This window comes from Pristiophorus japonicus, unplaced genomic scaffold (assembly GCF_044704955.1).
Source record: "Pristiophorus japonicus isolate sPriJap1 unplaced genomic scaffold, sPriJap1.hap1 HAP1_SCAFFOLD_1504, whole genome shotgun sequence".
NCBI classification, from domain to species: domain Eukaryota; kingdom Metazoa; phylum Chordata; class Chondrichthyes; family Pristiophoridae; genus Pristiophorus; species Pristiophorus japonicus.
The window spans coordinates 1-27,910 of NW_027251180.1; the positions used below are offsets into that span (position 1 = coordinate 1).

At 56.3% G+C, this 27,910-nt stretch overlaps 1 protein-coding gene across 1 annotated transcript in view; it reads right to left on the bottom strand.

Moving 5' to 3' along the window:
• Positions 1 to 6: 6 nt before the first annotated feature.
• LOC139242885 (adenylate cyclase type 5-like) overlaps positions 7 to 27,910 on the bottom strand; it is a gene marked incomplete at both ends in the record, with an annotated part of 53,930 nt that continues 26,026 nt past the window's right edge. Inside the window, 7 exons of the mRNA XM_070870531.1 lie at positions 7 to 30; positions 1,586 to 1,673; positions 6,589 to 6,686; positions 9,456 to 9,600; positions 11,354 to 11,382; positions 13,848 to 13,979; positions 17,990 to 18,131. Of these exons, the coding sequence (XP_070726632.1) occupies positions 7 to 30; positions 1,586 to 1,673; positions 6,589 to 6,686; positions 9,456 to 9,600; positions 11,354 to 11,382; positions 13,848 to 13,979; positions 17,990 to 18,131 (658 nt within the window). The remainder of the gene's footprint in view (positions 31 to 1,585; positions 1,674 to 6,588; positions 6,687 to 9,455; positions 9,601 to 11,353; positions 11,383 to 13,847; positions 13,980 to 17,989; positions 18,132 to 27,910) is intronic.

The following is a 27,910-nucleotide window of genomic DNA, read 5'->3' on the forward strand; positions in this document are numbered from 1 at the left end:
CGACAGTCGCTGCAGGGGGACCGGGAAAAGCTGGAGGGTGGAGAGAGGGTTAGAGCAGGGAAAAATCATCCATCCGGTAACCCTTCGGTCCGAGGCATCGGCCCCTCCCCTCGCCCCCCTCCCACCTTCTCATCCTCATCGCCCTGACCCTGCCCCTCCCCTCCTCACCCCTCCCCTCCCATCTTCTCATCCCCATCGCCCCCTCCACCCCTCCCCTCTCTACCTCCCCCTCCCCGCCTCCCCTCTAACCCACTCCTCATCCCTCCCACCCCCAATCCCCTCTCTCTGCTCCCCTCGCACTCTCCACCCCTCCCCTCCCCTCCCTGCTCCTCCCCTCATTCCCTCCCCGCAGTCTTTACACACAGACACCGTCCCAGTATTTCACACACACACACACTCACACACACTCACACACTCTCTCACACTCTCTCACACTCTCTCACACTCACACACTCTCTCACTCACTCTCTCACAGTCACACACACTCTCACACTCTCTCTCACACTCTCACACACATACTCTCACACACACTCACTCACTCTCTCACAGTCACACACACACACTCACTCTCACATTCACACACACACTCACTCACTCTCACACACTCACTCTCACTCAATCTCTCACACACACACACACATTCTCACACACACACACACACACTATCACACACACTAACACGCACACAATCTCTCTAACACGCACACAATCTCTCACACACACACACATTCTCACACACACACACATTCTCACACACACACACATTCTCACACACACACACATTCTCACACACACACACATTCTCACACACACACACATTCTCACACACACACACATTCTCACACACACACACTCTCACACACACACACTCTCACACTCACACACACTCACACACACACACACACACTCTCTCACACACACTCTCTCACTCTCACACACTCTCACTATCTCACACACACACACTAACTCACACTATCTCTCACACACTCTCACTCACACACACATTCTCACACTATCTCACACACACATACTCTCTCTCACACACACACACTCTCACACTCACACACATACACATACTCTCACACACACACACACACACACACACACACACACACACTCTCACACTCACACACATACACATACTCTCACACACACACACACATACTCTCACACACACACACATACTCTCACACACACACACACACACACACACACACTCTCACACTCACACACATACACATACTCTCACACACACACACACATACTCTCACACACACACACATACTCTCACACACACACACACTCACACACACACACTCTCACACACACACACACATACTCTCACACACACACACATACTCACACACACACACACACTCACACACATACACATACTCTCACACACACACACACACTCTCACACACACACATACACATACTCTCACACACACACACACTATCTCACACACACACACACTCACACACACACTATCTCACACACACACTCTCACACTATCTCACACACCATCTCACACACACACAGGCGACCCCTCGGTTTAATGCTGTAAGACGGAGCGGGACTCACTCTGAAACAGGAGTAAATGGCGCAGACAAACAGGATGCTGATCAGGACCAGGCAGCAGCTGAGATAGAAGCTCAACATCAGGATGGAACTGCGGAGAGAAGGTGGGCTCGGTGAGTGACCCCTACCCTGGGTCAGAGAGTCAGAAACTCAGCAACGCCCCCACACCACAGAATTGTAGCCCACGGGGTTAAAGGGGCAGCGGCTGTGTGGGTACACGACTGGTTCAGGTACAGAAAGCTGCCTGCCACAGGCCACAGGAGGCCGGTACACGGTGGTGACCCCAGGGATCAGTATCAGGACCACTACCCCCTCGGATATATATTGATGAGCGGGACTTTGCAGATGGAATGAATCTCGGTAAGGTGAGTGGGCAAATGTATGGCAGATGCAGTATAATGTGGATCAATGTGAGGTTATCCATTTTGGGGACAACAACAGGAAGGCAGATTATTATCTGAATGGTGACAGATTAGGAAAAGGGGAGGTGCAACGAGACCTGGGTGTCATGGTACATCAGTCATTGAAGGTTGGCATGCAGGTACAGCAGGCGGTGAAGAAGGCAAATGGCATGTTGGCCTTCATAGTGAGAGGATTTGAGTATAGGAGCAGGGAGGTCTTACTGCAGTTGTGCAGGGCCTTGGTGAGGCCTCACCTGGAATATTGTGTACAGTTTTGGTCTCCTAATCTGAGGAAGGACGTTCTTGCTATTGAGGGAGTGCAGAGAAGGTTCACCAGACTGATTCCCGGGATGGCAGGACTGACATAAGAAAGAAAGACTGGATCAACTGGGCTTATATTCAATGGAGTTTAGAAGAATGAGAAGGGATCTTTTAGAAACATATAAAATTCTGACGGGACTGGACAGGTTAGATGCAGGAAGAATGTTCCCGATGTTGGGGAAGTCCAGAACCAGGGGTCACAGTCTAAGGATAAGGGGTAAGCCATTTAGGACTGAGATGAGGAGAAACTTCTTCACCCAGAGAGTGGTGAACCTGTGGAATTCTCTACCACAGAAAGTTGTTGAGGCCAGTTCACTAAATATATTCAAAAGGGAGTTAGATGTGGTCCTTACGGCTAAAGGGATCAGGGGGTTATGGAGAGAAAGCAGGAATGGGGTACTGAGGTGAATGATCAGCCATGATCTTATTGAATGGCGGTGCAGGCTCGAAGGGCTGAATGGCCCACTCCTGCACCTATTTTCTATGTTTCTATGTTAAATGTTAAAGCAGTGAGGAGGATGAGGACAGACTTAAGGAGTGTAATGTGCGCTCCGGTGAGCATGCTCACGGGTTTGTAGGGCTGTTGCGATCCGCGAGCACGGTTTAAGGTGGCGGACGGACGAGAGGGCTGTGGTTGGCGTGGTGACCAGGGTCCGGGACCTGCTGGATGGCGGAGCAGCGGGGTGGCTGGTGCTGGAAGAGTCGGGAGGGCGTCTATCCGGGGCCAATGTCCAGCGCGCGGCCGATGCCATCGAGTCGATAAAAACAGCGCTAGGCCCCAACTCCGTTAGGTGTGTCGAGGAGGCTCGAGCACGTGGGGGGGGCGATCCCGTCCGAACTGACCCCCGTCCGGACGGAATTCCTCATCGGCGCCAAGCCCCGAAACCTCCCTCGGGAGCCGGCGCCTCACAACTTGAGCCCCCTCCGGGAAATCTCCCTCCGTGCCTTTCAGTTCTGCGCGCGGAGGGAGGGTTTTCCTGTACGGGCTGCTCCTGCACACTCTCCACGTTGCCGTCCTCGTCTGCCGTCCGGACACGCCATGGCGTGCCATCTTGCCGTCCGGAGAAGGCGGGGGTCCCCAATGGAGCGCTCTCTACGCGGGAGCCCTCCGGTTATTTATTGGGGACTTGGCCTGGAGGGTGGTGCACGGGGCAGTCCCGTGCAATCGGTTTTTAAGTCGGTTCACGGACTCCCGGGCCGCCTGCAATTTCTGCGGTCTGGAGGAGTCCGTGTTCCACGTGTGTGTTCGGTGTGTGAGGTTGCAGCCCCTCTTCCAATATTTGAAGGGGCTGCTCCTCAAATTCTGGCTGCACTTCAGTCCCACACTCCTGATCTTTGGGCACCCTGTGCGGAGGGGAGCGGGCAGGTCCGAGGGCCTCCTCGTAGGACTGCTCCTGGGCCTGGCCAAGGGGGCCATCAGCCGGTCCGGGCAGCGGGCGGTCGAGGGGGTCGTTCAGCCCCGACTGCCTGCCTCTCTTCCGCGGTTACATCTGAGCCAGGGTGTCCCTGGAGATGGAGCACGCGGTGTCCACCGGTACGCTCGCGGCCTTCCGCGAGAGGTGGGCGCCGGAGGGACTGGAGTGCGTCATCACCCCCGGCACCCTCGGCTAGAGATAGGGAGGGGTGTTGGGGGCTGGAGGGGGTTACAGAGATAGGGAGGGGTGTTGGGGCTGGAGGAGGTTACAGAGATAGGGAGGGGTGTAGGGGCTGGAGGAGGTTACAGAGATAGGGAGAGGTGTTGGGGCTGGAGGAGGTTACAGAGATAGGGAGGGGTGTAGGGGCTGGAGGAGGTTACAGAGATAGGGAGGGGTGTAGGGGGCTGGAGGAGGTTACAGAGATAGGGAGGGGTGTAGGGGGCTGGAGGAGGTTACAGAGATAGGGAGGGGTGTTGGGGCTGGAGGGGGTTACAGAGATAGGGAGAGGTGTTGGGGCTGGAGGAGGTTACAGAGATAGGGAGGGGTGTAAGGCCTGGAGGAGGTTACAGAGATAGGGAGGGGTGTAGGGGCTGGAGGAGGTTAGAGAGATAGGGAGAGGTGTAGAGGGCTGGAGGAGGTTACAGAGATAGGGAGGGGTGTAGGGGCTGGAGGGGGTTACAGAGATAGGGAGGGGTGTAGGGGTTGGAGGAGGTTAGAGAGATAGTGAGGGGTGTAGGGGCTGGAGGAGGTTACAGAGATAGGGAGGGTGTAGGGGCTGGAGGAGGTTAGAGAGATAGGGAGGGGTGTAGGGATTGGAGGAGGTTACAGAGATAGGAAGGGGTGTAGGGGCTGGAGGTTACAGAGATAGGGAGGGGTGTAGGGGCTGGAGGAGGTTACAGAGATAAGGAGGGGTCTAGGGGCTGGAGGAGGTTAGAGAGATAGGGAGGGGTGTAGGGGCTGGAGGAGGTTACAGAGATAGGGAGGGGTGTAGGGACTGGAGGAGGTTACAGAGATAAGGAGGGGTGTAGGGTCTGGAGGAGATTACAGAGATAGGGAGGGGCGTAGGGGCTGGAGGAGGTTACAGAGATAGGGAGGGGTGTAGGGGCTGGAGGAGGTTACAGAGATAGGGAGAGGTGTTGGGGCTGGAGGAGGTTACAGAGATAGGGAGGGGTGTAGGGGCTGGAGGAGGTTACAGAGATAGGGAGGGGTGTAGGGGGCTGGAGGAGGTTACAGAGATAGGGAGGGGTGTAGGTGGCTGGAGGAGGTTACAGAGATAGGGAGGGGTGTAGGGGGCTGGAGGAGGTTACAGAGATAGGGAGGGGTGTTGGGGCTGGAGGGGGTTACAGAGATAGGGAGAGGTGTTGGGGCTGGAGGAGGTTACAGAGATAGGGAGGGGTGTAGGGGCTGGAGGAGGTTACAGAGATAGGGAGGGGTGTCGGGGCTGGAGGAGGTTAGAGAGATAGGGAGGGGTGTAGGGGGCTGGAGGATGTTACAGAGATAGGGAGGGGTGTAGGGGCTGGAGGAGGTTACAGAGATAGGGAGGGTGTAGGGGCTGGAGGAGGTTAGAGAGATAGGGAGGGGTGTAGGGACTGGAGGAGGTTACAGAGATAGGGAGGGGAATAGGGGCTGGAGGTTACAGAGATAGGGAGGGGTGAAGGGGCTGGAGGAGGTTACAGAGATAAGGAGGGGGTAGGGGCTGGAGGAGGTTACAGAGATAGGGAGGGGTATAGGGGCTGGAGGTTACAGAGATAGGGAGGGGTGTAGGGGCTGGAGGAGGTTACAGAGATAGGGAGGGGTGTAGGGGCTGGAGGAGGTTACAGAGATAAGGAGGGGTGTAGGGTCTGGAGGAGATTACAGAGATAGGGAGGGGTGTAGGGGCTGGAGGAGGTTACAGAGATAAGGAGGGGTGTAGGGACTGGAGGAGGTTACAAAGATAGGGAGGGGTGTAGGGGCTGGAGGTTACAGAGATAGGGAGGGGTGTAGGGGCTGGAGGAGGTTACAGAGATAGGGAGGGGTGTAGGGGCTGGAGGAGGTTACAGAGATAAGGAGGGGTGTAGGGTCTGGAGGAGATTACAGAGATAGGGAGGGGTGTAGGGGCTGGAGGAGGTTACAGAGATAAGGAGGGGTGTAGGGACTGGAGGAGGTTACAAAGATAGGGAGAGGGCGGGGGCCATGGAGGGATTTGAAAACAAGGATGAGAATTTTGGAATTGAGGTGTTGCTTAACCAGGAACCAGTGTAGATCAGTGAGCACAGGGGGTGATGGGTGAGTGGGACTGGGTGTGAGTTAGGACACGGGGTCAGTGAGCACAGGGGGTGATGGGTGAGTGGGACTCGGTGTGAGTTAGGACACGGGGCAGTGAGCACAGGGGGTGATGGGTGAGCGGGACTCGGTGCGAGTTAGGACACGGGGTCAGTGAGCACAGGGGGTGATGGGTGAGTGGGACTCGGTGCGAGTTAGGACATGGGGTCAGCGAGCACAGGGGGTGATGGGTGAGTGGGACTGGGTGTGAGTTAGGACACGGGGTCAGTGAGCACAGGGGGTGATGGGTGAGTGGGACTGGGTGTGAGTTAGGACACGGGGCAGTGAGCACAGGGGGTGATGGGTGAGTGGGACTCGGTGCGAGTTAGGACATGGGGTCAGCGAGCACAGGGGGTGATGGGTGAGTGGGACTGGGTGCGAGTTAGGACACGGGGCAGCGGGAATGTAGTTTGCCGGTGAGGTACCCATGCTCAGGTTTAGATTGAGAGGGTGGGAGGGGTGACTGCGGGGGGGCGCCGTGGGGTTGAGCAGACCGACGGTTGTTGAACGAGGTGAGAGGTTGTCAGGGCACAGCGAACGATGAACCGATCACACGAGAGGTACTCACTGCGGCATGACCAGCATCTGTACTGAACACACAAAGAAAAATACCAGGAGTGCACAGGCCACGTAACCCCCAAACCGATCATCCACCTCCTTGGAGTACTGCAGAGGGAGAGAGAGAGAGGGCTGTTAGAGAGGGAGAGGGAGAGAATGGTGGGAGGGAGAGGGAGAGAATGGTGGGGGGGAGAGAGAGGGCGGGGAGAGAGAGGGAGGGAGGGAGAGAGGGAGGGAGGGAGGGAGGGAGAGAGAGGGCTGTTAGAGAGGGAGAGGGAGAGAGTGGGGGGGCGGGGGAGAGAGGGCGGGGAGAGAGAGGGAGGGAGGGAGAGGGAGAGATAGAGATAGGGAGGGAGAGAGAGAGAGGGCTGTTAGAGAGGGAGAGGGAGAGAATGGGGGGGTGGGGGAGAGAGGGCGGGGAGAGAGAGGGAGGGAGAGAGAGAGATAGGGAGGGAGAGAGAGGGAGAGAGAGAGAGAGGGAGGGAGAGAGAGAGAGAGGGAGGGAGAGAGAGAGAGAGGGAGGGAGAGAGAGAGAGAGGGAGGGAGAGAGAGAGAGGGAGAGAGAGAGAGGGAGAGAGAGAGGGAGGGAGAGAGAGAGGGAGGGAGGGAGAGAGAGAGGGAGGGAGAGAGAGAGGGGGAGAGAGAGGGAGGGGGAGAGAGAGGGAGGGAGAGAGAGAGAGGGAGAGGGAGAGAGTGGGGGGGCGGGGTAGAGAGAGGGAGGGGGAGAGAGAGGGAGAGAGAGACAGAGAGAGAGATTGAGAGAGAGAGAAAAAGAGAGAGAGGGCTGTTAGAGAGGGAGAGGGAGAGAGTGGGGTGCGGGGAGAGAGGGAGACAGAGAGAGAGAGGGAGAGAGAGACAGAGAGAGAGATTGAGAGAGAGAAATAGAGACAGAAAGAGAGAGATTGAAAGAGAGAGACAGAAAGAGAGAGACAGAGAGACAGAGAGAGAGGGCTGTTAGAAAGGGAGTGGGAGAGAGTGGGGGGCGGGGGGGGAAGAGAGTGGGGGGCGGGGGGGGGGAAGAGAGTGGGGGGCGGGGGGGGGGGGAGAGAGAGGGAGGGAGAGAGAGGGAGAGAGATTGAGAGAGAGAGACAGAGAGAGAGAGCTGTTAGAGAGGGAGAGGGAGAGAGTGGGGGGAGGGCAGGGAGAGAGAAGGAGGGAGGGAGAGAGGGAGGGGGGAGAGAGGGAGAGACAGACAGACAGAGAGAGAGAGATTGAGAGATTGAGAGAGAGAGACAGAGAGGGAGAGGGAGAGGGCTGTTAGAGAGGGAGGGAGAGAGAGAGAGAGATTGAGAGAGAAAGAAAGACAGAGTGAAACAGAGAGTGAGAGAGGGCTGTTAGAGAGGGAGAGAGAGAGATAGGGGGAGACAGAGAGAGAGAGAGTACTGAGGGAGCGCCGCACTGTCGGAGGGTCAGTACTGAGGGAGCACCGCACTGTCGGAGGGGCAGTACTGAGGGAGCATCGCATTGTCGGAGGGGCAGTACTGAGGGAGTGCCGCACGGTCGGAGGGGCAGTACTGAGGGAGTGCCGCACGGTCAGTGGGGCAGTACTGAGGGAGTGCTGCACTGTCGGAGGGGCAGTACTGAGGGAGTGCCGCACTGTCAGAGGGGCAGTACTGAGGGAGCACCGCACTGTCAGAGGGGCAGTACTGAGGGAGCACCGCATTGTCAGAGGGGCAGTACTGAGGGAGCACCGCACTGTCGGAGGGGCAGTACTGAGGGAGCATCGCATTGTCGGAGGGGAAGTACTGAGGGAGCGCCGCACTGTCGGAGGGGCAGTACTGAGGGAGTGCCGCACGGTCGGAGGGGCAGTACTGAGGGAGTGCCGCACGGTCAGTGGGGCAGTACTGAGGGAGTGCTGCACTGTCGGAGGGGCAGTACTGAGGGAGTGCCGCACTGTCAGAGGGGCAGTACTGAGGGAGCACCGCACTGTCAGAGGGGCAGTACTGAGGGAGCACCGCATTGTCAGAGGGGCAGTACTGAGGGAGCACCGCACTGTCAGAGGGGCAGTACTGAGGGAGCACCGCACTGTCAGAGGGGCAGTACTGAGGGAGCACCGCACTGTCAGAGGGGCTCTACTGAGGGAGTCCCGCACTGTCGGAGGGGCATTACTGAGGGAGCGCCGCACTGTCGGAGGGGCGGTACTGAGGGAGTGCCACACTGTCGGAGGGGCAGTACTGACGGAGTCCCGCACTGTCGGAGGGGCAGTACTGAGGGAGTGCCACACTGTCGGAGGGGCAGTACTGAGGGAGAGCCGCACTGTCGGAGGGGCAGTACTGAGGGAGCGCCGCACTGTCGGAGGGGCAGTACTGAGGGAGCGCCGCACTGTCGGAGGGGCAGTACTGAGGGAGCACCGCACTGTCGGAGGGGCAGTACTGAGGGAGTCCCGCACTGTCGGAGGGGCAGTACTGAGGGAGCGCCGCACTGTCGGAGGGGCAGTACTGAGGGAGTGCCATACTGTCGGAGGGGCAGTACTGAGGGAGAGCCGCACTGTCGGAGGGGCAGTACTGAGGGAGCGCCGCACTGTCGGAGGGGCAGTACTGAGGGAGTGCCGCACTGTCGGAGGGGCAGTACTGAGGGAGCACCGCACTGTCGGAGGGGCAGTACTGAGGGAGCGCCGCACTGTCGGAGGGGCAGTACTGAGGGAGCGCCGCACTGTCGGAGGGGCAGATTATCTGGGTCATTATCATGTTACTGTTTGTGGGATCTTGCTGTGCGCAAATTGGCGTTTCCCACATTACAACAGTGACTGCACTCTAAACAGTCCGCCATTGACTGCAAAGCGCTTTGGGACGTCCGGCGGTCGTGAAAGGCGCTATATAAATGCAAGTCTTTCTTCAATACCTCCCCCCTACGCCCCTTCCCTTCCCTCCCCGTTACCTTCTTCTCCAGCTCGGGCTTGCGGAACGTCAGGAGGAACTTCTTCACGTGTTCGGAGCGCAGTCGGTCAATGCTCCTCGCGTCGATGGCTCGGCCCAGGAACTCATCCACCTCATCCTCGGGGTTCATGGCCTCCTGTGTGCTCCTGCGGCAGAAATCCCCCACACTCCCTCAATCAGCACGTGGCAAACAGGAGCGCTCCTCACGGACCCCCCCCCCCCCGAGCCTGACCCACCTCCCCTCCCGATCCCGCCACTCCCCGAGTGTCCCAGAAACCGAGCGAGCTCCGCCTTGAGCAAGTGATCTGGAAGGCCAATGGAACGTTGGCCTTTATTGCAAAAGGGGGATGGAGTATAAAAGCAGGGAAGTCTTGCTCCAGTTATACAGGGTATTGGTGAGGCCACACCTGGAGTACTGCGTGCAGTTTTGGTCTCCGTATTTACGAAAGGATACACCTCGAGTCTGTTACATTAGGAACAGGAGGAGGCCATTCAGCCCCTCGAGCCTGTTACATTAGGAACAGGAGGAGGCCATTCAGCCCCTCGAGCCTGTTACATTAGGAACAGGAGGAGGCCATTCAGCCCCTCGAGACTGTTACATTAGGAACAGGAGGAGGCCATTCAGCCCCTCGAGCCTGTTACATTAGGAACAGGAGGAGGCCATTCAGCCCCTCGAGCCTGTTACATTAGGAACAGGAGGAGGCCATTCAGCCCCTCGAGCCTGTTACATTAGGAACAGGAGGAGGCCATTCAGCCCCTCGAGCCTGTTACATTAGGAACAGGAGTGGGCCATTCAGCCCCTCGAGCCTGTTACATTAGGAACAAGAGGCCGTTCAGCCCCTCGAGCCTGTTACATTAGGAACAGGAGGAGGCCATTCAGCCCCTCGAGCCTGTTACATTAGGAACAGGAGGAGGCCATTCAGCCCCTCGAGCCTGTTACATTAGGAACAGGAGGAGGCCATTCAGCCCCTCGAGCCTGTTACATTAGGAACAGGAGGAGGCCATTCAGCCCCTCGAGCCTGTTACATTAGGAACAGGAGGAGGCCATTCAGCCCCTCGAGCCTGTTCCGCCATTACATATCCAATGACTGTTTGGAAGTTGCGATGGATTGTGATACCAGCACCCTGTCGGGGAGCGTGTTCGAGATCATAACTTCCCTCCGAGTGAAAACAATTCTCAACATGCCCCCTCGAGTTCCTTTGTCAATTATTTTAAGTCTACGACGTCTGGTTACTGACCCTCTGACAATGGATTACACAGATTGTACAGCCGTTCCGTGTCGGGGTTAAACTCCACACCAGCCCCCTCCCACCCCTCTCCATCTCACCACATCAGCATATCCCTCTATTCCTTTCCCCCCCATGTGTTTATCCAGCTTCCCGTTAAATACATCGATACTATTTGCCTCAACCCCTCCCTGTGGCCGTGAGTCCCACATTCTCACCCCGCTCTCTGGGTAAAGAAGTTTCTCCTGAATTCCCCATTGGGTTTATTAGTGACTGTCTGATATTGATGGACCCTAGTTCTGGTCTCCCCCACAAGTGGGAACATCTTCTCTACATCTACCCCTCTCGAACCCCCTTCATAATTTTAAGACCTCTATCAGGTCACCTCTCGGCCTTCTCTATTCTAGACAGAAGACCCCCGGCCTATTCAGTCTTTCCTGACAGTTATAACCCTCTCAGTTCTGGTATCATCCTTGTAAACCATTGGTACACCTTCTCCAGTGTCTCTATATCCATTTTTGTAATATTGAGACCAGAACTGTGCACGGTGCTCCCAGTGTGGTCTAACCCAGGTATATGGAGACCAGAACTGTGCGTAGCGGCCTGAGAGTTTAACAGTAAAGACCTGATCTGGCTGGACGGTAGGGCAAAGGTGAAAGGTCAGCCACTCACTTGTCTTTCCCCATGTAATCCACGATACCCTGTGTGAGAAGGAGAGAGAGAGAGAGAGAGAGAGAGAGAGAGAGAGGGTTAGTTAGCAGACGACACTGACTCTGTCAGACCGCTGTATGGCTGCTGTAAATTAAGTCTAACCCCGGGAGGGGTTTGTGGGGTAGGGGGGTTCGGCCTCTAGAATTTTCTCCCGACCCGGAGCCGCCCGCTATTCGACTGCAAGCGGCGTCATGGGTCAATTGGTCCCACCTGCTACTCGCGCGCGCTTGGACTTTTGGGCATGGGGTCGGTGGGGAGCCATCAGGAATAAGAACACCCACTCCCCCACCCACCCCGCCCCCCAATTGAATGTTTCTCGTAGAGGGAGTCTCGAGGCGATGGAGGGGGGGGGCGGGGTTGGGCGTTTGTGAGGCATCACCTGGAGGAGCAGCCTCTCCCAGCTGATCCGTTCATCCACCGCTGCCCTTTGCTCCGCTCGGTCTGTCCAATTAAACAGCGGAGGGGGGGAAGGGAATGTCAGAACGACCCAGATACCAACCCCCTCCCCCCCAGACCCCATCGATCGTCGTAGTCACCAGAGGGAAGGGGTCTCCGCTCGCTCCCCACTCCCCCAGGGACACCCCTTCCCCACCCCAGCCCCTACGCACACACCTTCCTGGCTCCGCGTGGCTGGAGGGCGGGGTTTGCCCCCGAAGTGTGCAGCCTGCCTTTGCCGAATAGCTACGAGCCGAGCAGGGCGGACGTTCCCCGTTAAGCCGCATGAAGTCAGGGGTAACAGGCCGTTCCCCGAGACCCCACCACCCCCGCCCAACCCCCCAGCAACCCTCCAGTGCCCGAGAACGAGGCACACTGGCTGGTCGGTGGGTATACCTCCTGGTCTGTGAGGTTCAGGGTTGGGGGAGGAGGGGCGGGGGGAGTAAGAGAAAGGAGGGTCACGCCCATCGGGGAGCACACTACAACAACAACTGTATTTATATACCGCAGTTAACGGAGTGAAACGGCCCAAGGCGATTCACAGGGGTATTACGAGATCATAAATTTCATCCCGAGCCGCATAAGTAGAAATTAGCGCAGGTGACCACAAGGTGGGTCACAGAGGTCCGTTTAAAGGAGCGTCTTTAAGGAGGAGCGAGAGGCGGAGAGGTTTAGGGAGGGAGTTCCAGAGCTTGGGGCCCAGGCAACAGAAGGCACGGCCACCGATGGTGGAGCGATTTATAATCAGGGATGGTCAGGAGGGCAGAATTAGAGGAGCGCAGACATCTCGGGGGGTTATGGGGCTGGAGGGGGTTACAGAGAAAGGGAGGGGTGTAGGGGCTGGAGGGGGTTATAGAGATAGGGATGGGTGTAGGGGCTGGAGGAGGTTATAGAGATAGGGTGGAATTTGTAAACACGGATGAGAATTTTGAAATCGAGGTGTTGCATAACCGGGAGCCAATGTAGGTCAGCGAGCACAGGGGGTGATGGGTGAGCGGGACTCGGTGCGAGTTAGGACACAGGGGCAGCGAGCACAGGGGGTGATGGGTGAGCGGGACTCGGTGCGAGTTAGGACACAGGGGCAGTGAGCACAGGGGGTGATGGGTGAGCGGGACTCGGTGTGAGTTAGGACACGGGGCAGCGAGCACAGGGGGTGATGGGTGAGTGGGTCTCGGTGCGAGTTAGGACACGGGGTCAGTGAGCATAGGGGATGATTGATGAGCGGGACTCGGTGCGAGTTAGGACACTGGGGCAGTGAGCACGGGGGATGATGGGTGAGTGGGACTGGGTGCGAGTTAGGACACGGGGGAAGTGAGCACAGGGGGTGATGGGTGAGTGGGACTGGGTGCGAGTTAGGACACGGGGTCAGTGAGCACAGGGGGTGATGGGTGAGTGGGACTGGGTGCAAGTTAGGACACGGGGCAGTGAGCACAGGGGGTGATGGGTGAGCGGGACTCGGTGTGAGTTAGGACACGGGGTCAGTGAGCACAGGGGGTGATGGGTGAGTGGGACTCGCTGCGAGTTAGGACACGGGGCAGTGAGCACAGGGGGTGATGGGTGAGTGGGACTCGGTGCGAGTTAGGACACGGGGACAGCCGAGTTTTGGATCACCTCTAGTTTACGTCGGGTAGAATGTGGGAGGCCGGCCTGGAGTGCGTTGGAATAGTCAAGTCTGGAGGTAACGGAGGCACGGATGAGGGTTTCAGCAGCGGATGAGCTGAGGCAGGGGGCGGAGACGGGCGATGTTACGGAGGTGGAAACAGGCGGGTTTGAGTTATGCTGCGGGATATGTGGCCGGAAGCTCATTTCAAGGTCAGATATAACACCGAGGTGGTGAACAGTCTGGTTCAGTCTCAGACAGGAGTTGGGGAGAGGGAGGGAGTCGGGGGCTGGGGAACGCAGTTTGTGGCGGGGACCGAGAACAATGGCTTCGGTCTTCCCCGATATTCGATTGTGTTTGTGGTGGGGGGGGGGGGGGGGAGGGGAGCAGAGGAGGGCGGGAGGGGGAAGGGGTTCTTACCCGAATCCTCAGGTCCTTGGACACATGGTTGGCCATGTGGAATGGTCTCTCGGGACCCCATGGCGATCCCAGATTGCTGATCGAATTGGCTCGGGCCCGTTGCAATTTCGCCATGACAGCTTTCTCTTGCTTCTGTGGTTGGTGAGCAAAGGGGGTGGGGCATGCGTGGGAGAGGCGGGATGTGGGGGAGGGAGACAACATCAAGGAGTCAGTAAACAGCAACTCGAACCGACCCCGCGGAAATATTCACCCCCCCCTCCCCCAGCCCCCGGCACCTTGAACAACTGCGACTGACACCGTGCGTTTAACGCAAGAACGTTCCCGAGGCGCTGCACGCGAGCGGGAATCGGACAACGGTTCGACTCTCAGCCACATCAGGACAGGTGAGCAACGTTGGAGAAGGAGGAGGCCATTCAGCCCCTCAAGGATCGCAGGCGGGGCCTCGGTGTAACGCCTCATTCGAATGATAGCCCCTCCGACAGTGTGGCACTCCCTCAGTACTGCCCCTCCGACAGTGCGGCGCTCCCTCAGCACTGCCCCTCCGACAGTGCGGCACTCCCTCAGTACTGCCCCTCCGACAGTGCGGCACTCCCTCAGTACTGCCCCTCTGACAGTGCGGCGCTCCCTCAGTACTGCCCCTCCGACAGTGCGGCGCTCCCTCAGTACTGCCCCTCTGACAGTGCGGCGCTCCCTCAGTACTGCCCCTCCGACAGCACAGCGCGGCGCTCCCTCAGTACTGCCCCTCTGACAGTGCGGCGCTCCCTCAGTACTGCCCCTCCGACAGCGCAGTGCGGCACTCCCTCAGTACTGCCCCTCCGACAGTGCGGCGCTCCTTCAGTACTGCCCCTCCGACAGTGCGGCGCTCCCTCAGTACTGCCCCTCCGACAGTGCGGCACTCCCTCAGTAGTGCCCCTCCGACAGTGCGGCGCTCCCTCAGTACTGCCCCTCCGACAGCACAGTGCGGCGCTCCCTCAGTACTGCCCCTCTGACAGTGCGGCGCTCCCTCAGTACTGCCCCTCCGACAGTGCGGCACTCCCTCAGTACTGCCCCTCCGACAGTACGGCGCTCCCTCAGTACTGCCCCTCCGACAGTGCGGCACTCCCTCAGTACTGCCCCTCCGACAGTACGGCGCTCCCTCAGTACTGCCCCTCCGACAGTGCGGCACTCCCTCAGTACTGCCCCTCCGACAGTACGGCGCTCCCTCAGTACTGCCCCTCCGACAGTGCGGCACTCCCTCAGTACTGCCCCTCCGACAGTACGGCGCTCCCTCAGTACTGCCCCTCCGACAGTGCGGTGCTCCCTCAGTACTGCCCCTCCGACAGTGCGGTGCTCCCTCAGTACTGCCCCTCCGACAGTGCGGTGCTCCCTCAGTACTGCCCCTCCGACAGTGCGGTGCTCCCTCAGCACCGCCCCTCCGACAGTACGGGGCTCCCTCAGCACTGCCCCTCCGACAGCGCAGTGCGGTGCTCCCTCAGTACCGCCCCTCCGACAGCGCAGTACGGCGCTCCCTCAGTACTGCCCCTCCAACAGTGCGGCGCTCCCTCAGCACTGCCCCTCCCACAGTGCGGCGCTCCCTCAGTACCGCTCCTCCGACAGTGCGGTGCAGTGGGGAGTCTGGTCTGGTTGGATTATGGGCTCGAGTCCATGGAGTGGGGCCGAGAGAGAGCGAGTGCTCTACTCACTGAGCACTGACGACAAAGGGTTAATGAGATTCGTTAGATCGCTCCCTCTCCCTCGTTCCCCATACTCCATGAGCTTAAAATATCCACTTCCTCTCTCCCTGTCGCTCGCTCGTGAACAAGAGCAAATACCAGGCAGCCAGCCAGCTTTCTTTGCAACTGGGTTTGGCAATGCTGTCTCATGCTCCTGGGACACACTCGATAACAGCTGGAAGTGATAACACAGGGTCGTTTCCCTCCCCCAGACCCTTCCCCCACAATTACCTCGCTCGCAGGAATCTCAGCTCGTTTAATAACCTGCTGCAAAATCGAGATCCGATCTCAATCTCCCTGATGGTGGACATTGGGCATCAGGAACAGCAGGAGGCCGTTCAGCCCCTCGAGCCTGTTACATTAGGGACAGGAGGAGGCCGTTCAGCCCCTCGAGCCTGTTACATTAGGAACAGGAGGCCATTCAGCCCCTCGAGCCTGTTACATTAGGAACAGGAGGCCATTCAGCCCCTCGAGCCTGTTACATTAGGAACAGGAGAAGGCCATTCAGACCCTCGAGCCTGTTACATTAGGAACAGGAGGAGGCCATTCAGCCCCTCGAGCCTGTTACATTAGGAACAGGAGGAGGCCATTCAGCCCCTCGAGCCTGTTACATTAGGAACAGGAGGAGGCCATTCAGCCCCTCGAGCCTGTTACATTAGGGACAGGAGGAGGCCGTTCAGCCCCTCGAGCCTGTTACATTAGGAACAGGAGGAGGCCATTCAGCCCCTCGAGCCTGTTACATTAGGAACAGGAGGAGGCCATTCAGCCCCTCGAGCCTGTTACATTAGGAACAGGAGGAGGCCGTTCAGCCCCTCGAGCCTGTTACATTAGGAACAGGAGGAGGCCCATTCAGCCTCTCGAGCCTGTTACATTAGGAACAGGAGGAGGCCCATTCAGCCCCTCGAACCTGTTACATTAGGGACAGGAGGAGGCCGTTCAGCCCCTCGAGCCTGTTACATTAGGAACAGGAGGAGGCCCATTCAGCCTCTCGAGCCTGTTACATTAGGAACAGGAGGAGGCCATTCAGCCCCTCGAGCCTGTTACATTAGGAACAGGAGGAGGCCATTCAGCCCCTCGATCCTGTTACATTAGGAACAGGATGAGGCCATTCAGCCCCTCGTGCCTGTTACATTAGGAACAGGAGGAGGCCATTCAGCCCCTCGAGCCTGTTACATTAGGAACAGGAGGCCATTCAGCCCCTCGAGCCTGTTACATTAGGAACAGGAGAAGGCCATTCAGCCCCTCGAGCCTGTTACATTAGGAACAGGAGGAGGCCATTCAGCCCCTCGAGCCTGTTACATTAGGAACAGGAGGCCATTCAGCCCCTCGAGCCTGTTACATTAGGAACAGGAGAAGGCCATTCAGCCCCTCGAGCCTGTTACATTAGGAACAGGAGGAGGCCATTCAGCCCCTTGAGCCTGTTACATTAGGAACAGGAGGAGGCCGTTCAGCCCCTCGAGCCTGTTACATTAGGGACAGGAGGAGGCCGTTCAGCCCCTCGAGCCTGTTACATTAGGGACAGGAGGAGGCCGTTCAGCCCCTCGAGCCTGTTACATTAGGGACAGGAGGAGGCTGTACAGCCCCTCGAGCCTGTTACATTAGGAACAGGAGGAGGCCCATTCAGCCTCTCGAGCCTGTTACATTAGGAACAGGAGGAGGCCATTCAGCCCCTCGAGCCTGTTACATTAGGAACAGGAGGAGGCCCATTCAGCCCCTCAAGCCTGTTACATTAGGAACAGGAGGGGGTCATTCAGCCCCTCGAGCCTGTTACATTAGGAACAGGAGGAGGCCATTCAGCCCCTCGAGCCTGTTACATTAGGAACAGGAGGAGGCCATTCAGCCCCTCGAGCCTGTTACATTAGGAACAGTAGGAGGCCATTCAGCCCCTCGAGCCAGTTACATCAGGAACAGGAGGAGGCCATTCAGCCCCTCGAGCCTGTTACATTAGGAACAGGAGGAGGCCATTCAGCCCCTCGAGCCTGTTACATTAGGAACAGTAGGAGGCCATTCAGCCCCTCGAGCCTGTTACATTAGGAACAGGAGGAGGTCATTGGGCCCATCGTTGCCCGTGCTGTGACAGAGCGACCCAATCAGTCCCACTCCCCCCCTGCCCTTTCCCCCACAGCCCTGTGAATTTTTCCCCTTCCAGTATTTACCCAATTCCCGGTTTGAAAGTCATGATTGAATCTGGAGTGTCTTGAAGGAGGAGAGAGAGAGGCGGAGAGGCGGAGAGGTTTAGGGAGGGAGTTCCAGAGCTTGGGGCCCAGGCAACAGAAGACACGGCCTCCGACTGTGGAGCGATTATACTCAGGGATGGTCAGTGATTTGTGACGGTCTAGCGGAACGTTGTTACTCCAGTACACACTGCCACCATCACTACAGGCCCAGACCCCACACGCTGTGCGATAATAGTCACTCTGTCACACCTACCCGCTTCTGACTGCAACCAACGATGAGGTAGGTCTCGATACTGTTCTCCTTCAGATAGGTGTTACGCTCACCCCCATATCCTGGTTCCACCTCGTAATCCTCGTTCAGGTATTGGAGTGTGGCCTTGGTGATGTGGATCCGCCTGAGGGAGAGGAGTTGGTTCATGGTCACTGATACAATTTTCACTCTCTCTCCCCCACACTCTATCCCTCCCTCAATGTTCCTCAGTCTCTCCCCCCGCTCTATCCCTCCCTCAATGTTCCTCAGTCTCTCTCTCTCCGCTCTATCCCTCTCTCAATGTTCCTCAGTCTCTCTCCCCGCTCTATCCCTTCCTCAATGTTCCTCAGTCTCTCTCTCCCCGCTCTATCCCTCCCTCAATGTTCCTCAGTCTCTCTCTCTCCGCTCTATCCCTCCCTCAATGTTCCTCAGTCTCTCTCCCCGCTCTATCCCTTCCTCAATGTTCCTCAGTCTCTCTCTCCCCGCTCTATCCCTCCCTCAATGTTCCTCAGTCTCTCTCCCCGCTCTATCCCTTCCTCAATGTTCCTCAGTCTCTCTCTCCGCGCTCTATCCCTCTCTCAATGTTCCTCAGTCTCTCTCCGCCCCACCCGCTCTATCCCTCCCTCAATGTTCCTCAGTCTCTCCCCCCGCTCTATCCCTCCCTCAATGTTCACTCTCTCTCTCCCCCCGCTCTATCCCTCCCTCAATGTTCACTCTCTCTCTCCCCCCGCTCTATCCCTCTCTCAATGTTCCTCAGTCTCTCTCACCCCCGCTCTATCCCTCCCTCAATGTTCACTCTCTCTCTCTCTCCCCGCTCTATCCCTCTCTCAATGTTCCTCACTCTCTCTCCCCCCGCTCTATCCCTCCCTCAATGTTCACTCTCTCTCTCTCCCCGCTCTATCACTCTCTCAATGTTCACTCTCTCTCTCTCCCCGCTCTATCCCTCTCTCAATGTTCCTCAGTCTCTCTCTCCCCGCTCTATCCCTCTCTCAATGTTCCTCAGTCTCTCTCTCTCCGCTCTATCCCTCCCTCAATGTTCCTCAGTCTCTCTCTCCCCGCTCTATCCCTCCCTCAATGTTCACTCTCTCTCTCCCCCCGCTCTATCCCTCTCTCAATGTTCCTCACTCTCTCTCTCCCCGCTCTATCCCTCTCTCAATGTTCCTCAGTCTCTCTCTCCCCCCGCTCTATCCCTCTCTCAATGTTCCTCAGTCTCTCTCTCCCCGCTCTATCCCTCCCTCAATGTTCCTCAGTCTCTCTCTCAGCTCTATCCCTCTCTCAAAGTTCCTCAGTCTCTCTCTCCCCGCTCTATCCCTCCCTCAATGTTCCTCAGTCTCTCTCTCCCCGCTCTATCCCTCTCTCAATGTTCCTCAGTCTCTCTCTCCCCGCTCTATCCCTCTCTCAATGTTCCTCAGTCTCTCTCTCTCCGCTCTATCCCTCTCTCAATGTTCCTCAGTCTCTCTCTCTCCCCGCTCTATCCCTCTCTCAATGTTCCTCAGTCTCTCTCTCCGCGCTCTATCCCTCTCTCAATGTTCCTCAGTCTCTCTCCGCCCCACCCGCTCTATCCCTCCCTCAATGTTCCTCAGTCTCTCCCCCCGCTCTATCCCTCCCTCAATGTTCACTCTCTCTCTCTCCCCGCTCTATCCCTCTCTTAATGTTCCTCACTCTCTCTCCCCCCGCTCTATCCCTCCCTCAATGTTCACTCTCTCTCTCTCCCCGCTCTATCCCTCCCTCAATGTTCACTCTCTCTCTCTCCCCGCTCTATCCCTCTCTCAATGTTCCTCAGTCTCTCTCTCCCCGCTCTATCCCTCCCTCAATGTTCCTCAGTCTCTCTCTCAGCTCTATCCCTCTCTCAAAGTTCCTCAGTCTCTCTCTCCCCGCTCTATCCCTCCCTCAATGTTCCTCAGTCTCTCTCTCCCCGCTCTATCCCTCTCTCAATGTTCCTCAGTCTCTCTCTCCCCGCTCTATCCCTCTCTCAATGTTCCTCAGTCTCTCTCTCTCCGCTCTATCCCTCTCTCAATGTTCCTCAGTCTCTCTCTCTCCCCGCTCTATCCCTCTCTCAATGTTCCTCAGTCTCTCTCTCCGCGCTCTATCCCTCTCTCAATGTTCCTCAGTCTCTCTCCGCCCCACCCGCTCTATCCCTCCCTCAATGTTCCTCAGTCTCTCCCCCCGCTCTATCCCTCCCTCAATGTTCACTCTCTCTCTCTCCCCGCTCTATCCCTCTCTCAATGTTCCTCACTCTCTCTCCCCCCGCTCTATCCCTCCCTCAATGTTCACTCTCTCTCTCTCCCCGCTCTATCCCTCCCTCAATGTTCACTCTCTCTCTCTCCCCGCTCTATCCCTCTCTCAATGTTCCTCAGTCTCTCTCTCCCCGCTCTATCCCTCTCTCAATGTTCCATAGTCTCTCTCTCTCCGCTCTATCCCTCCCTCAATGTTCCTCAGTCTCTCTCTCCCCGCTCTATCCCTCTCTCAATGTTCCTCAGTCTCTCTCTCCCCGCTCTATCCCTCTCTCAATGTTCCTCAGTCTCTCTCTCCGCGCTCTATCCCTCTCTCAATGTTCCTCAGTCTCTCTCCGCCCCACCCGCTCTATCCCTCCCTCAATGTTCCTCAGTCTCTCCCCCCGCTCTATCCCTCCCTCAATGTTCACTCTCTCTCTCTCCCCGCTCTATCCCTCTCTCAATGTTCCTCACTCTCTCTCCCCCCGCTCTATCCCTCCCTCAATGTTCACTCTCTCTCTCTCCCCGCTCTATCCCTCCCTCAATGTTCACTCTCTCTCTCTCCCCGCTCTATCCCTCTCTCAATGTTCCTCAGTCTCTCTCTCAGCTCTATCCCTCTCTCAAAGTTCCTCAGTCTCTCTCTCCCCGCTCTATCCCTCCCTCAATGTTCCTCAGTCTCTCTCTCCCCGCTCTATCCCTCTCTCAATGTTCCTCAGTCTCTCTCTCCCCGCTCTATCCCTCTCTCAATGTTCCTCAGTCTCTCTCTCCCCGCTCTATCCCTCTCTCAATGTTCCATAGTCTCTCTCTCTCCGCTCTATCCCTCCCTCAATGTTCCTCAGTCTCTCTCTCCCCGCTCTATCCCTCCCTCAATGTTCACTCTCTCTCTCCCCGCTCTATCCCTCTCTCAATGTTCCTCACTCTCTCTCTCCCCGCTCTATCCCTCTCTCAATGTTCCTCAGTCACTCTCTCCCCGCTCTATCCCTCTCTCAATGTTCCTCAGTCTCTCTCTCCCCGCTCTATCCCTCCCTCAATGTTCCTCAGTCTCTCTCTCAGCTCTATCCCTCTCTCAAAGTTCCTCAGTCTCTCTCTCCCCGCTCTATCCCTCCCTCAATGTTCCTCAGTCTCTCTCTCCCCGCTCTATCCCTCTCTCAATGTTCCTCAGTCTCTCTCTCCCCGCTATATCCCTCTCTCAATGTTCCTCAGTCTCTCTCTCTCCGCTCTATCCCTCTCTCAATGTTCCTCAGTCTCTCTCTCTCCCCGCTCTATCCCTCACTCAATGTTCCTCAGTCTCTCTCTCTCCGCTCTATCCCTCTCTCAATGTTCCTCAGTCTCTCTCTCCCCGCTCTATCCCTCTCTCAATGTTCCTCAGTCTCTCTATCCCCGCTCTATCCCTCTCTCCATGTTCATCAGTCTCTCTCTCTCCGCTCTATCCCTCTCTCAATGTTCCTCAGTCTCTCTCTCTCCGCTCTATCCCTCTCTCAATGTTCCTCAGTCTCTCTCTCCGCGCTCTATCCCTCTCTCAATGTTCCTCAGTCTCTCTCTCCGCTCTATCCCTCCCTCAATGTTCCTCAGTCTCTCTCTCTCCCCGCTCTATCCCTCTCTCCATGTTCCTCAGTCTCTCTCTCTCCGCTCTATCCCTCTCTCAATGTTCCTCAGTCTCTCTCTCTCCGCTCTATCCCTCTCTCAATGTTCCTCAGTCTCTCTCTCCCCGCTCTATCCCTCTCTCAATGTTCCTAAGTCTCTCTCTCCGCTCTATCCCTCTCTCAATGTTCCTCAGTCTCTCTCTCTCCGCTCTATCCCTCTCTCAAAGTTCCTCAGTCTCTCTCTCCCCGCTCTATCCCTCTCTCAATGTTCCTCAGTCTCTCTCTCTCCGCTCTATCCCTCCCTCAATGTTCACTCTCTCTCCCCCCCCCGCTCTATCCCTCCCTCAATGTTCCTCAGTCTCTCTCTCCCCCCGCTCTATCCCTCCCTCAATGTTCACTCTCTCTCTCCCCCCGCTCTATCCCTCTCTCAATGTTCCTCAGTCTCTCTCTCCCCCCGCTCTATCCCTCCCTCAATGTTCACTCTCTCTCTCCCCCCGCTCTATCCCTCTCTCAATGTTCCTCAGTCTCTCTCTCCCCGCTCTATCCCTCCCTCAATGTTCCTCAGTCTCTCTCTCTCCCTCTCTCAATGTTCCTCAGTCTCTCTCTCCGCTCTATCCCTCTCTCAATGTTCCTCAGTCTCTCTCTCTCCGCTCTATCCCTCTCTCAATGTTCCTCAGTCTCTCTCTCCGCTCTATCCCTCCCTCAATGTTCCTCACTCTCTCTCTCTCCCCGCTCTATCCCTCCCTCAATGTTCCTCACTCTCTCTCTCTCCCCGCTCTATCCCTCCCTCAATGTTCCTCACTCTCTCTCTCTCCCCGCTCTATCCCTCCCTCAATGTTCCTCAGTCTCTCTCTCTCCGCTCTATCCCTCTCTCAATGTTCCTCAGTCTCTCTCTCCCCGCTCTATCCCTCTCTCAATGTTCCTCAGTCTCTCTCTCCCCGCTCTATCCCTCTCTCAATGTTCCTCAGTCTCTCTCTCTCCCTCTCACAATGTTCCTCAGTCTTTCTCTCTCCCTCTCTCAATGTTCCTCAGTCTCTCTCTCTCCCTCCCTCAATGTTCCTCAGTCTCTCTCTCAGCTCTATCCCTCTCTCAATGTTCCTCAGTCTCTCTCTCCCCGCTCTATCCCTCTCTCAATGTTCCTCAGTCTCTCTCTCTCCCTCTCTCAATGTTCCTCAGTCTCTCTCTCTCCCTCTCTCAATGTTCCTCAGTCTCTCTCTCCCCGCTCTCTCCCTCTCTCAATGTTCCTCAGTCTCTCTCTCTCCGCTCTATCCCTCTCTCAATGTTCCTCAGTCTCTCTCTCCCCGCTCTATCCCTCTCTCAATGTTCCTCAGTCTCTCTCTCCCCGCTCTATCCCTCTCTCAATGTTCCTCAGTCTCTCTCTCCCCGCTCTATCCTTCTCTCAATGTTCCTCAGTCTCTCTCTCCCCGCTCTCTCCCTCACTCAATGTTCCTCAGTCTCTCTCTCTCCCCGCTCTATCCCTCTCTCAATGTTCCTCAGTCTCTCTCTCTCCCTCTCTCAATGTTCCTCAGTCTCTCTCTCTCCCCGCTCTATCCCTCCCTCAATGTTCCTCAGTCTCTCTCTCCCCGCTCAATCCCTCTCTCAATGTTCCTCAGTCTCTCTCTCTCCGCTCTATCCCTCTCTCAATGTTCCTCAGTCTCTCTCTCTCCCTCTCTCAATGTTCCTCAGTCTCTCTCTCCGCTCTATCCCTCTTTCAGTGTTCCTCAGTCTCTCTCTCTCCGCTCTATCCCTCTCTCAATGTTCCTCAGTCTCTCTCTCCCCGCTCTATCCCTCCCTCAATGTTCCTCAGTCTCTCTCTCCCGACTCTATCCCTCTCTCAATGTTCCTCAATCTCTCTCTCTCCCCCTCTCCCTCTCTCAATGTTCCTCAGTCTCTCTCTCTCCGCTCTATCCCTCTCTCAGTGTTCCTCAGTCTCTCTCTCTCCGCTCTATCCCTCTCTCAATGTTCCTCAGTCTCTCTCTCCCCGCTCTATCCCTCTCTCAATGTTCCTCAGTCTCTCTCTCCCCGCTCTATCCCTCTCTCAATGTTCCTCAGTCTCTCTCTCTCCCTCTCTCAATGTTCCTCAGTCTCTCTCCCCGCTCTATCCCTCTCTCAATGTTCCTCACTCTCTCTCCCCGCTCTATCCCTCTCTCAATGTTCCTCAGTCTCTCTCTCCCCGCTCTATCCCTCCCTCAGTGTTCCTCAGTCTCTCTCTCCCCGCTCTATCCCTCCCTCAATGTTCCTCAGTCTCTCTCTCCCCGCTGTATCCCTCTCTCAATGTTCCTCAGTCTCTCTCTCCCCGCTCTATCCCTCTCTCAATGTTCCTCAGTCTCTCTCTCTCCCTCTCTCAATGTTTCTCACTCTCTCTCCCCACTCTATCCCTCTCTCAATGTTCCTCAGTCTCTCTCTCCCCGCTCTATCCCTCTCTCAATGTTCCTCAGTCTCTCTCTCTCCGCTCTATCCCTCTCTCAATGTTCCTCAGTCTCTCTCTCTCCGCTCTATCCCTCTCTCAATGTTCCTCAGTCTCTCTCTCTCCGCTCTATCCCTCTCTCAATGTTCCTCAGTCTCTCTCTCCCCGCTCTATCCCTCTCTCAATGTTCCTCAGTCTCTCTCTCCCCGCTCTATCCCTCTCTCAATGTTCCTCAGTCTCTCTCTCTCCCTCTCTCAATGTTCCTCACTCTCTCTCCCCGCTCTCTCCCTCCCTCAATGTTCCTCAGACTCTCTCTCCCCGCTCTATCCCTCTCTCAATGTTCCTCAGTCTCTCTCTCCCCGCTCTATCCCTCTCTCCATGTTCCTCAGTCTCTCTCTCCCCGCTCTATCCCTCCCTCAATGTTCACTCTCTCTCTCTCCGCTCTATCCCTCTCTCAATGTTCCTCAGTCTCCCTCTCTCAATGTTCACTCTCTCTCTCTCCGCTCTATCTCTCTCTCAATGTTCCTCAGTCTCTCTCTCTCCCTCTCCCCCTCTCTCAATGTTCCTCAGTCTCTCTCTCCCCGCTCTATCCCTCCCTCAATGTTCCTCAGTCTCTCTCTCCCCGCTCTCTCCCTCTCTCAATGTTCCTCAGTCTCTCTCTCCGCTCTATCCCTCTCTCAATGTTCCTCAGTCTCTCTCTCTCCGCTCTATCCCTCTCTCAATGTTCCTCAGTCTCTCTCTCCGCTCTATCCCTCTCTCAATGTTCCTCAGTCTCTCTCTCCCTGCTCTATTCCTCCCTCAATGTTCCTCACTCTCTCTCTCTCCCCGCTCTATCCCTCCCTCAATGTTCCTCAGATTCTCTCTCTCTCCGCTCTATCCCTCTCTCAATGTTCCTCATTCTCTCTCTCCCCGCTCTATCCCTCTCTCAATGTTCCTCAGTCTCTCTCTCCCCGCTCTATCCCTCTCTCAATGTTCCTCAGTCTCTCTCTCCCCGCTCTATCCCTCTCTCAGTTCCTCAGTCTCTCTCTCTCCCTGTCTCAATGTTCCTCAGTCTTTCTCTCTCCCTCTCTCAATGTTCCTCAGTCTCTCTCTCTCCCTCCCTCAATGTTCCTCAGTCTCTCTCTCAGCTCTATCCCTCTCTCAATGTTCCTCAGTCTCTCTCTCCCCGCTCTATCCCTCCCTCAATGTTCCTCAGTCTCTCTCTCCCCGCTCGATCCCTCTCTCAATGTTCCTCAGTCTCTCTCTCTCCCTCTCTCAATGTTCCTCAGTCTCTCTCTCTCCCTCTCTCAATGTTCCTCAGTCTCTCTCTCCCCGCTCTCTCCCTCTCTCAATGTTCCTCAGTCTCTCTCTCTCAGCTCTATCCCTCTCTCAATGTTCCTCAGTCTCTCTCTCCCCGCTCTATCCCTCTCTCAATGTTCCTCAGTCTCTCTCTCTCCCTCTCTCAATGTTCCTCAGTCTCTCTCTCTCCCTCTCTCAATGTTCCTCAGTCTCTCTCTCTCAGCTCTATCCCTCTCTCAATGTTCCTCAGTCTCTCTCTCCCCGCTCTATCCATCTCTCAATGTTCCTCAGTCTCTCTCTCCCCGCTCTATCCCTCTCTCAATGTTCCTCAGTCTCTCTCTCCCCGCTCTCTCCCTCTCTCAATGTTCCTCAGTCTCTCTCTCTCCCCGCTCTATCCCTCTCTCAATGTTCCTCAGTCTCTCTCTCTCCCCGCTCTATCCCTCTCTCAATGTTCCTCAGTCTCTCTCTCCCCGCTCTATCCCTCTCTCAATGTTCCTCAGTCTCTCTCTCCCCGCTCTATCCCTCTCTCAATGTTCCTCAGTCTCTCTCTCCCCGCTCTCTCCCTCTCTCAATGTTCCTCAGTCTCTCTCTCTCCCCGCTCTATCCCTCTCTCAATGTTCCTCAGTCTCTCTCTCTCCCTCTCTCAATGTTCCTCAGTCTCTCTCTCTCCCCGCTCTATCCCTCCCTCAATGTTCCTCAGTCTCTCTCTCCCCGCTCTATCCCTCTCTCAATGTTCCTCAGTCTCTCTCTCTCCGCTCTATCCCTCTCTCAATGTTCCTCAGTCTCTCTCTCCCGAATCTATCCCTCTCTCAATGTTCCTCAGTCTCTCTCTCTCTCCCCCTCTCCCTCTCTCAATGTTCCTCAGTCTCTCTCTCTCCGCTCTATCCCTCTCTCAGTGTTCCTCAGTCTCTCTCTCTCCGCTCTATCCCTCTCTCAATGTTCCTCAGTCTCTCTCGCCCCGCTCTATCCCTCCCTCAATGTTCCTCAGTCTCTCTCTCCGCTCTATCCCTCTCTCAGTGTTCCTCAGTCTCTCTCTCCCTGCTCTATCCCTCCCTCAATGTTCCTCAGTCTCTCTCTCCCCGCTGTATCCCTCTCTCAATGTTCCTCAGTCTCTCTCTCCCCGCTCTATCCCTCTCTCAATGTTCCTCAGTCTCTCTCTCTCCGTTCTATCCCTCTCTCAATGTTCCTCAGCCTCTCTCTCACCGCTCTATCCCTCTCTCAATGTTCCTCAGTCTCTCTCTCTCCGCTCTATCCCTCTCTCAATGTTCCTCAGTCTCTCTCTCCCCGCTCTATCCCTCTCTCAATGTTCCTCAGTCTCTCTCCCCCCGCTCTATCCCTCTCTCAATGTTCCTCAGTCTCTCTCTCTCCCTCTCTCAATGTTCCTCACTCTCTCTCCCCGCTCTCTCCCTCCCTCAATGTTCCTCAGTCTCTCTCTCCCCGCTCTATCCCTCTCTCAATGTTCCTCAGTCCCTCTCTCTCCGCTCTATCCCTCTCTCCATGTTCCTCAGTCTCTCTCTCCCCGCTCTATCCCTCCCTCAATGTTCACTCTCTCTCTCTCCGCTCTATCCCTCTCTCAATGTTCCTCAGTCTCCGTCTCTCAATGTTCACTCTCTCTCTCTCCGCTCTATCCCTCTCTCGATGTTCCTCAGTCTCTCTCTCTCCGCTCTATCCCTCTCTCAATGTTCCTCAGTCTCTCTCTCTCCGCTCTATCCCTCTCTCAATGTTCCTCAGTCTCTCTCTCCGCTCTATCCCTCTCTCAATGTTCCTCAGTCTCTCTCTCCCCGCTCTATCCCTCCCTCAATGTTCCTCACTCTCTCTCTCTCCCCGCTCTATCCCTCCCTCAATGTTCCTCAGTCTCTCTCTCTCCGCTCTATCCCTCTCTCAATGTTCCTCAGTCTCTCTCTCCCCGCTCTATCCCTCTCTCAATGTTCCTCAATCTCTCTCTCCCCGCTCTATCCCTCTCTCAATGTTCCTCAGTCTCTCTCTCCCCGCTCTATCCCTCTCTCAATGTTCCTCAGTCTCTCTCTCTCCCTCTCTCAATGTTCCTCAGTCTCTCTCTCTCCCTCTCTCAATGTTCCTCAGTCTCTCTCTCTCCCTCCCTCAATGTTCCTCAGTCTCTCTCTCAGCTCTATCCCTCTCTCAATGTTCCTCAGTCTCTCTCTCCCCGCTCTATCCCTCCCTCAATGTTCCTCAGTCTCTCTCTCCCCGCTCTATCCCTCTCTCAATATTCCTCAGTCTCTCTCTCTCCCTCTCTCAATGTTCCTCAGTCTCTCTCTCTCCCTCTCTCAATGTTCCTCAGTCTCTCTCTCCCCGCTCTCTCCCTCTCTCGATGTTCCTCAGTCTCTCTCTCTCAGCTCTATCCCTCTCTCAATGTTCCTCAGTCTCTCTCTCCCCGCTCTATCCCTCTCTCAATGTTCCTCAGTCTCTCTCTCTCCCTCTCTCA